The 11,305-nt window shown below is 16.5% G+C and overlaps 2 protein-coding genes across 2 annotated transcripts in view; both read left to right on the top strand.

The window, feature by feature from the left end:
• Positions 1–758: 758 nt before the first annotated feature.
• Positions 759–8,877, top strand: PGAL8A_00374200 (conserved Plasmodium protein, unknown function; the record flags this gene model as incomplete). The annotated part of the gene is made up of 2 exons (XM_028672806.1): positions 759–1,887; positions 2,069–8,877. The coding sequence occupies 2 exons, from the start codon at positions 759–761 to the stop codon at positions 8,875–8,877; spliced, it is 7,938 nt and encodes a 2,645-aa protein (XP_028529322.1).
• Positions 8,878–9,802: 925 nt separating this feature from the next.
• The window catches only part of PGAL8A_00374100 (kinesin-like protein, putative), a gene marked incomplete at both ends in the record, with an annotated part of 4,322 nt that continues 2,819 nt past the window's right edge, over positions 9,803–11,305 (top strand). Inside the window, 7 exons of the mRNA XM_028672805.1 lie at positions 9,803–10,055; positions 10,176–10,330; positions 10,427–10,484; positions 10,577–10,680; positions 10,758–10,805; positions 10,876–10,991; positions 11,097–11,165. Coding sequence (XP_028529321.1) covers positions 9,803–10,055; positions 10,176–10,330; positions 10,427–10,484; positions 10,577–10,680; positions 10,758–10,805; positions 10,876–10,991; positions 11,097–11,165 — 803 coding nt within the window. The remainder of the gene's footprint in view (positions 10,056–10,175; positions 10,331–10,426; positions 10,485–10,576; positions 10,681–10,757; positions 10,806–10,875; positions 10,992–11,096; positions 11,166–11,305) is intronic.

Genomic DNA, 11,305 nt, shown 5'->3' with positions numbered 1-11,305 from the left:
TTTTTAAATGTATGTACACATAACATAGATACACATTTCCTTGAGATAAACAACAATATATTTTAAAAATATATTCATTTTGTTTATTTTAAAAATTTTTATTTTTTTTTATTTCATTAATCAAAAATAAAATTTTTCTTTAATATATGTTTAAGTCTTATAAGCTATAAAAAGATGTTTTTTTCATTTTTTTTCATTTTTTTTTTTTTTTTTGTAAATTATCACTGGTAGTGTAATTACAAAGTGTGTATATATAGTTTTTTTTAGTAGAAAAAAAAAGTTGAATATAACAAGAATTTGCTAATATTTTTTACATAGAATTAAGTAGAATAATCTATGTTATAATATATGTGTATGAACACATTATATGTTTTTGAAAACATAATTAATAATCACTATTTCAAAGGGTTCTTTTTCTTTATTTAAAAAATATATTTATATATATATATGTTAGTTTTATATGTATAAGAATAGAAAAATTTGAATTTTTTTAATAATTATATGTATATGTTTTATCCTATATAAAATTGATTTACAGTTTTTATCTTTATGAAAATATGTTTTAAAACAAAAAAATAAAAAAGTCTTTAAATAAACATGTATTTATACAACATCAATATACATATAGAATATGAATATATATATATATATATATATATTTTTAAACCTTTCTATTATTTATATAATGAACATATATAACTTTAATTAACTTTTTTTTTTTTTTTTTTTTTTATTATATTTTTTCTTTTCTTTTAAAAATGAATTATGAAGAAGAAAAAGAAAAAAGTAAAAAGTCAATTACTGTTTATAAGAACAAAAAAGATAAAAAAAAAATATCTTTTTTTAATTACTTTGATGATTTTAAAATTAATTATACTTTTAGTTCAAGTAATTGTTCAAACGAAACTAAAAAATTAATTAACGAAAATGATGCTGATAAAAATGATATAAAAAATCTAATAAAAATTATAAGTAACAACTATATAGACAAGCATTTTTATTTTAAAAAATTGAGTATTAATGATTTATATAAAATATTTGTTTATTCTAATTTCTTAACGAAATCTTTAATTTTATATCCTTCGTTAATCCACTACTTTGAATACATAATTGAAAAACTTAAAATAACCAAAAATGAAGGATGTTTACCATTGGGAGATCAATTTAGTTTTTCTTATTCTGATTTAAAGAAAAATGAATTAACGTATAAAAAAAGTTATAATGATCAAAATTTTATTAACAGTAATTCTGATTTAGTTAAAAATGAAACTTTATTAGAAAATACTGATAATATATTTTTTTCAAATAATGAAGGAATAAAAATTTCACCTAATGATATAATATCAAATGTAAGAAAAAAAAGTAAAAGAAATTTAATTATGCATCAAAAAGAAAAAGAAGAAAATTTAATTAGTAGATTAAATGATAAGAATGAAATATATACAAAAGATGAATTGATTGAAAAAAAAAATAAAATAGATATATTAGAAGAATTAAAAGTATTAGATAAAAATTTTGATTATATTTTGAATAAACAAGTTGAGCATACTAATAATTATGCAAATTACATGAAACAAGATTTCTCTTTTAATGATGAATATAAACAAATAGACAAACGAAATATGTTCCATAATGAGAATTTAAATATGAATAATACATATTCTTTAAATAATGTTTATTCAAAAAACATGAGCAATGAATACATTAATAACAATTTAAATTATTCATTAAATAAAATGCAAAATGGAGTAAATAACAATAATGTTAATATGTTAAATTCCCCAATAGATAAAAATATTCGTGTTTATAAAAATATAAATGAATATGATATTATTGAATTAAAAATAAGTACTTCATTTAATAATAAGTATATATGTAGATATATAGGTAATACTATTCATAAATCTTATTTTTTTTTATTTTATATTTTCATTTTTAATATATAATTTTTATATATTTTTTTTTTTTTTTTTTATTATTATCTCTATCTTTTATTAAATTCTACTTCAATGATTAATTTAATAATTATTTTTTATTCTTTTTCTTTTTTTTTTTTTGAATTTGTTAGGTATTCATAGTGGAATGACATTATATAATATACATAGATGTATATGTATATGTTTAGGAGTAAAAAAAGAAGATACTGATAATTATTTGCATGTTTTTATTTTGAATAATGGTAATATATATGGAAGTGGTAAAAAGTGTAGTGTAAGTATTATTAGAAAAATTCAAATAAATACAGATCGTCATATTACTTTTAAACATATAATAAAGACACCATTATATCTTTATAAAACAAAGGATAGTAACAAAAATAATTTTAAAAATGAATTTTTCATGAATAATCAAAGTTCTTTTGACAATAAGATTTTCAATAATGATCAAAATAACTTTAACAATATGGATAATTTGAATGAAATTAATAACGTTAACCCAAATAATATAAACTTGAACAATATGAATTTTAATAATGTTAATTTAAATACTACTAAATTAAATAATATAGACGTTCTTAATAATTCAAATAATATTCAATGTTTTAATGAAATAAATAACGTAAATAATTATGAACTAAATCATACCAGAAATATCAATAATATAAAAAGTTTAAATAGTGTTAGAAATTTAAATAATATCAATAATTTAAATAGAATGAACAGTAACTTATATAATAATTTATGCAATAATTTAAATAATAATTTAAATAATAATTTAAATAATAATTTAAATAATAATTTAAATAATAATTTAAATAATAGTTTTTTTAATAATAATTTTTTTAATAATTATAATATGGATTATTTAAATGAAATGAACATGAATGATTCTTTAACTGATAATTTATATAAAAATAATATAAACATAAATATGAATAATGAAGATATAAATAACAGCAATTTATATAATTTAAATATAAATAATGTTAATATAAATAATACTTCTATGCACCATAAAAATATAAGTACATCATCTCATGATTATTCTTTAAATAAAAATTCACTTCATTTAGATTTAGAAAAAAAAAATAAAATAAATAGTAATGATCTTTTAAATCCTAATAAAACGAATTCTAATAGTACAAACGGAGATATAAAGAAAACAAAAAATACTTCTCTAAATAACTTTAATAATTGTATTAAAGAAAAAAATAAAAATGATCAAAAATTAAAAGATGATAATAATAGCAAACAAATGTATAATATATCTCAATCTAATGAAAATTCTCTAAATAATCAAGAATTTATGACTAAAATTCCATTAATAAATAGAAATGAATATTTAAACAATAGCAAAGAAGATATGTATCATCATATGTTTAATGATCTTTCATCTAATGATATTTCTTATAAAAGTTTAATTCCATGTGCCTATAACACAAAGGGAACTAATCACAATAGTGATTCATTTAATAATAATATTTATTTATTAAATGATATAACTAATAATAATATAAATAATATAAATAATATGAAAATTATTCAAAATCAGTTAGTTAATTCAAACTCTTTTTTACCAATGAATTCTCCACCTTTTAACAGTAACATGGATTCTGATAATTTGAATTTAAATAATTTGAATATTAAAAATGAGGATTTAAGTAATACAGATATTGAGGATTCTAATTATTCTTTTGTCTATAATAATTATATAAACAAAAATACTTCAAATAATATGGTGTCAATATATCCACTGAATAATTTATCTAATAATTTTACTAATATTAACAACTTAAATATGCCAAATTCTTTTTTATATAAGCAAAAAAACGATTTTGCTATAAATTATAATTCTTTAAAAGATAATTACAACAATAATATGAATAATGAAAATAATGATGTAGCATATATAGACTTAATGAATAACACTTTTAATGAACAAAATTCTGTTAATAATAATGATTTGTATAATTTACCTGATCCTTCTATTAATTCGCAATACTTTAATGAAAGTGTAAACAATTCTGTTATAAATAATATGAATTCATTTAAAATACAAAATATAAATGAATGTACAGATAATTTAAAATTTCCCCTCTATAATAATGACAAGAATTATAAATACAAAGAGGATTTAGTAAAAATAGAAAATACGAAACATAACAATAATAAAAAAGATCTTTTTTTTAAATTAGAACATAATGATTCTTCTAATTTTGATATACTTAATGAAGAAAATTTCAGAAATAATGAAGAAGACATAATAAAAAAAGAAAATAAACATTCTAAAAATGATAATGAAAACGGCTTAAATCAAAATAGTGAAAATGAAAAAAATAAAAAATATGAATATCAAAATATTAATGCTAAATGTGTAAAAGAAGTAAATGAAAACCATTTAAAAAAATATAATATAAAAAATAGATGTAATAGAGAAAAAATAGATAATGAAGGAATAGAAAAAATAGATAATGAAAGAATAGAAAAAATAGATAATGAAAGAATAGAAAAAATAGATAATGAAGGAATAAAAAAAGATAATAACAATTCAGAAAGTTATAAAAGTGATAAAGAAATAAAAAATTATAAAATTAAAAAAAAAATAGAAGAAGAAAAGGATGATATGAACTTTGGGAAAAATGAATTAAAATATATGATGGAAAATATTGATTTAGAATCTAAAATAAAAAAAAAGAAAAATAAAAACACTGAACATATAGAAGAATATAAAGATAATGTAATAAAAAATGTTGATAGATATACTAGAGATGTTAATAACCAAATGAATAATTTAAATAGTAATGGCACATATGAAAATGATGAAAGTGACAGACAAAAATGTAAAATGAAAGATTTTGATTTAAATACAAAGAATGAATATGAAGATAAGCATAATAACAATGAAAATAAAAAATACGTTTATGAAATGAAAAAAAACAAAGTAAAACTGGAAAATTCTGCAAGTAATGATAGAAATACAAAAAGTCAAAATGAACTTTATTTAAACATAAGCAACAACATAAAACATGTTAATAAAATGATAAATAATATAAATACTATTTCTTTAGATAATAATACAAAAATAACTAGTGATACATGTAATGAAGAAACATATCTAAAGGAAAAAGTTAAGTGTGAAAATTTATACAACATTTATAATATTACTTCTTCTAAAAACAAGAATGATAAAGATTCTGAACAATCCGAAGGTGATATCAACGAGTATAATTTAAGTAAACAGAATATTAATGAAGATTTTTTTTATTTAAAAAAAGAAGTGTTATCACTAGTTAAATCCTTTAAAACAGAAAAAAGCATAAACAATGTTAAAACCTTTGAAATATCTCAAAATGAAAATTTAGAGAAAAATTATAAAAATGAAGATATTATAAAAATTAATAAAGACATAAATACTTTTAAGAATACAAAAAATAATACGACAGATATTGCTGATGATAAAGTAAAACAAACATTTCAAGAGTTTGATGAAAATCTAATAAATTCAGAATCAAATAAATATACTATTTTAAGAAATAAAAAATGTAGAAATGAAACAGAAATAGAAAAATTCAAAAAAAATAAAGAACAGTGTTTAAGTGAAGAAAAAATCTTAGATAAAAAGAACAATTTACATAGTAACAGAAGTATAAAAAAAGATGAAGAAAAAAACAAAAATGAAAACACTGAAATTTTAGATGAAGATACTAATATTAAAGTAGATAATAAAATAGAAAAATTTACTACAAATAATAATAATTTATTGATAAAAAGGTCTAGTATAAGTGATGAAATTAACATGGATAATAAAACTAACTTAAACAAGGAAATCAACAGCAGTGAAAATTTAGAAATTCCTGATGAAAAAGAACATACCGAATATATAAAAAAGGATTCAGAAAATTCAAATATCATTAATAATATATACACAAAAAATATGAATTTTTACCACATTAATAATAATAAAAATGACAATGATGAATTAAACAAATTACAAATAATAAACAATTTCAATTATAAGGATGAAAATATGAAATCAAATATTCAAAATAATGAAATCAGCTATTTGAGTGAAAATAATTTGACAAACAGAAAAATAATTTGTAATGAAAAAAACATTTCATCAAATATGTCTGTAATAGATGATAATGTATTAAATAAAATTTCTGGAAATTATAATAATTCTAGTTGCTATTTAGATTATAATTCTTATAATAAATATATTAATAATATTGAGGTTTTTAATGATGATTCATTTAATTTAGTAAATAAAAATCATTTATATAATAATATACCATCTTATAAAAATCAAAATGATCAATTAAACACTCAATATTTAAATATAGAAACTCAAGGAAATTATAATAATCAATTTTGCATGAATATGTATCAAATATACGATCAGAATTATATTAAATGTTTTAATTCAGATAAAAATTTTATAAATAGTAATAGTTTAAATACTACTTCGAATACATTAATGACTGCAGATACTATGGATACAGTTGATTGTTCATATAATAATATATATAATAACAATTTAACTAATAAAAAAAATTCCATTTATATTAAAAATTTTAATTATATAAATAAAATGAAGGAAAACTCTGAACAAAATAGTAGCTGCTTAGTAAAAGATGAGCTTATGGAACAATATTTATGTTGTAATATTAGAGAAAATATAAATAAGGAATCATTTGGAAGAAATTCCGATTGTTCATTATATAAAGTTCAGAAAAAAAAAGAAATAATGAAAGATAATATTAATAATAATGAAAATAATAATATTAGAACAAATAGTATCACTTATAATGATAATAAAGAAAACAATAATATAAATTATATAGATAATAATAGTAATAACAGTAATACTAATAGAGATGAGTGCAATATTAATAAAAATAATAGTAATAATAATAATACAGATATAAATAATAAAGATAACAATAACACTAATCAAAATAATGATAAAAATAATAACAGCAATAATAATGATGATAAAACAGAAAAAAAAAAAAAAAATAATAATAATAATGATAATGATAATACTACTACTACTACTACTACTACTAATAATAATAATAATAATGATAATGATAATGATAATACTACTACTAATAATAATAGTGATAATAAAACTGCAACTAATAATAATAATATTGAAGCTAATAATAATGATAATAATAATAATAATACTGTTACTACTACTACTACTACTACTACTACTACTACTACTACTAATAATAATAATAATAATAATGATAATAGTGAATTTATTAATAAAAAAAATAACGAATATAATCCATCTAAAAGTTTAAATAAATCACAAAAGAAAGTTAATTTATCTTGTATGAAAAGTGAAAGTTTAATGAATGAATGTAATGATTATACATGGAATAATTTATATATACCAAATGATAATATAAATAATTATTCTACAAAAAATAATATTAAAAATTCTAAAAATTCTACTGATAACTTCAAATTGTATAACACAAATGATGTAAATTCAATTAGCTATTTAGATATAGATGAAACTAACGTAAAAAATTATAGTAACTTAAAGGAAATAAATGAAAAAAATTATATAAATATAAATGAAGTGAATTCAAAAAGTTATATTAATGGAAATGAATTTAATTCTAGTGATTATATAAAAAATGACATGATGAATTTAAAAAAAGAGATAAATATAAAAAATTCCAAAAATGTTTATGATGATAATTTTACATTAAATGAATATATAAACTCTAATAATTTATATGAAGATGAAAGAAATAATTTTGAAGAAAATAAATCAAGTTTTTCTATGTTGTACTTATTTGGGAAAGTAAAGTTTTATATCAGTATTATTGATATAATACATAATAAAACCAACTCTCATGATCTCCTATGGGTTCCTCGATGTTGTAATGGAAGTTATGGAACATTTTTAAAAAACAATTTTTTAAATTTAAATGAAATAAATAAATATATACCTGAAGATTATATTGATATTGATTGCATAAATTTGAAATTGATGGAAACAAGATTTAGCAAAAATGTAGCTACCTCTAGAACTACAAAAAGAAAAAGAATGATTGATATAGATAAAACTGTTTTACATTTTTACAAAGAACACATTAGCGAATTTTTTAGTAATAAAAATAAAATTATTAAGTTAACAAAAAAATTATGTAAGTATAAAAAAAAGAGAAAATTTAACAACGAAACAAATAAAAATAACGTAGATCAAAACTCAAATACATTTAAAAATAAAAATTCAAAAAATCAAACGAGTAATGATTTTAGTCTAAATAAAAATAATGATGATAATATCCCTAATACAAATTTGATTAATAAAAATAATGTCAATCAAGATTTTATCGATAATAATAACGGTATAATTAAAAAAAATATAATTAATAACAATGACATTGTAAATAATAATTTAATCAGTGAAAATATTATTAATCATAATTTAGTTAATAATAATATTTTTAATAACATAACTAATCATAATTTAATTAGTAATCATATTTTTCATAATACGGTTAATCAAAATTTTAATGAAAATAATGAAATTATTAATGAACATATGAATTATGGTGGTATTAATGATATGTGTAATGTAAATACTTACTTTAACGATTTTAATAATAATTATTATGATAATTCAAATAATATTAAACATAATTTTCAAAATGATTTAAATAAAAAAAAAAGAAAAAATAATATGAAACCCCAATTAAATTCTTTTAATGGAGATTCAAATTTAAATACCTCATTTAATATGTCTAACGTATTCGAAAGAAATAATTTTATAAATATATCAAATACATTCATTAACGCAAATTATGAAAATTCATCTCTTCAAAAAAATGATTTATTATTAAAGCAAAATAATATTGATTTTAATATTTTATCTAAGAATTTAAATACAAATCCATTTACTCAATAAAATTATTTACTTATTTTTATACATTGATGTATTTTTTATTTCATTTTTTTAAATATACATTTTTTATTTTATTCTATTTTTATATCTTAATAATTTTCAAATATACAAGAGATATTTTTATACATATATACTACTTATATATAAAACTTTTTTTTTCTAACCTTTTTTTAATTAAAAAACTAATTATATTTTATTATATTTAATTTTATACAATTTAGCTAAAACTTTTTTTTTTTTTTTTTTTCAATAATTATATTTTCTATGTTTAAATCATAATTCACTAATATATTTTTTTAATTATTTTGTTATTTATTTTTTATTTCTATAAGTTCATATATCATAAATAAATTTTAGAAAAAGAAATTGCAATAATATATATATATATATTATTAATACTGTTATAGAAAAATGTATTACACTTAAGGGTAGCCGTTAATTATCTAATTTAAAATTTGAATAAAGAAAAATTTAGACAATTAAATTAAAATATATTTTAATATTTTTATTAAAGATATTTTTTTTTTTTTTTTTTCTATTTTTTTCTAATATATTTCAGAGTTTATTTTATTTATTTTATTTTATTTTATTTTATTTTATTTTTTTTTTTTTTATCTTAAGAGATTACTTAATTAAATAAGACAAGAAAAATAAAAAAGATTTTTAATACACAATTTGCATTTAAAAAATTGAAGATTTACTAAAAATGAAATCATATGGATATAAATAATAACACATAATATACACTAACTTACTTAATAAAAATAATATTATCTTTAATTAAATTAACATTATTAATAGTTATCTTTGTATAAAATACTAAAATATATATATATTAATTTTTTTTTTTGAATAAAAAAATTCTATAAAAAATACTACGATAATAGTGAAAAAAAAAAAAAAAAAAAAAAAAAAAAAAGGTTAAAATATGAATGAAAACATTAAAGTATTTTTAAGAATTAAACCTAATGTAGAAAATTTTTCTAATTTAAAAAATGAAGATTGTGCCTTATATAAGATTAATAATAATCAATTGTACTTATTTGAAAAAAAAAAAAGCTACAATGATATAAGTGAATTAAAAACAAAAACATTTCATTTTAATCATATATTTGATGTCCATATTAAGCAAAATGATATTTTTGAGTTAATAGGAAAAAATCTTATTGATAATTTTATTAGTAATTAAAGTATATATATATATTATATTCATTATTTTTTTTTTTTTTTTTATTATATAATATATATATATATACATATATGTATATATTTTCTTGAATTTTTTACATATTTTTTGTAAGATGGATATAATAGTTCAATATTGACTTACGGAAATACTAATAGTGGTAAAACATATACTTTATATGGAGAAAGAAACAATTCAAAAGACAAAGGAAATAACGGATTAATATATTTATGTTTAAATTACTTTTTTGATTTAAAAAAAGTAAATAAGGTAAACTATAAAAATAATAATATTCATTTTAAGATTTTATTCCTTTTTTTATCTACTTTTTTATGTAAATGAGTTTTTTTTTTTTTTAATTTTCAGAACGTTGAAATTAGTATAACTGTAGTAGAAATATATCTTGAAAAAATTAGAGATTTAGGTTAATTACATATATATATATATATTAAAAAAAAATTAAAAAAAAGTTAAAATTTAACATCTGATTAATATATATTTTTTTCACCTCTTTAGGTAAGGTATTTGAGTTATCACAATTATCAACAACTAATGAAGACTTAATAAATTATTATTCAAAATTTCATGATAATATAATTAGAGAAGACGAAAAAGGAAATGTTAAAATAAAAGAAAAAAATTTTTTTTTTTTTATTTTTTTTAACTTAGATATTTTTTTTTATTATATTTCATATAGACATATGTAGAAAATATTACGTTATTACCTATAAAAAGCATTGAAGATGTAAGGAAAAAATAAATTAAATCATAATGTATAAATTATTATTTTTTACTTTATATAATTTCCATATCAGGTTATGAATATTATAAATCTATGTTTCAAATATAGAAAAACAAATGCAACAAAAAAAAATTTAGTATCATCAAGATCTCATTGCTTATTAACTGTTTATCAACATAAATGTTTCAAGTATAATATCATATATATATACAATTATATATATATAAAATTATATATATATATATAAAATTATATATAATTATATATATATATATATTTTCTTTTTTTTTTAAGAGAAAAAGAATTTATTTCTCAGATAAATTTTATAGATTTAGCTGGTTCTGAAAAATTTAATGATATAGAGTTAGAATAATAAAAATAATGAATAAAAAAATTATTATTTTTATATGACAAGATTTTAATTCATATATATTTATTTAAATTTATTCATTTTACTTCTTTTTTTTTTTTTTTTTTTTTTTTTAAAAATTATTAATAAAAAG

Source organism: Plasmodium gallinaceum (assembly GCF_900005855.1).
Source record: "Plasmodium gallinaceum strain 8A genome assembly, contig: PGAL8A_v1_98, whole genome shotgun sequence".
NCBI classification, from domain to species: Eukaryota; Apicomplexa; class Aconoidasida; order Haemosporida; family Plasmodiidae; genus Plasmodium; species Plasmodium gallinaceum.
Note: the sequence above shows the minus strand (reverse complement) of the source record. Positions and strands in the feature narration are given on the sequence as shown.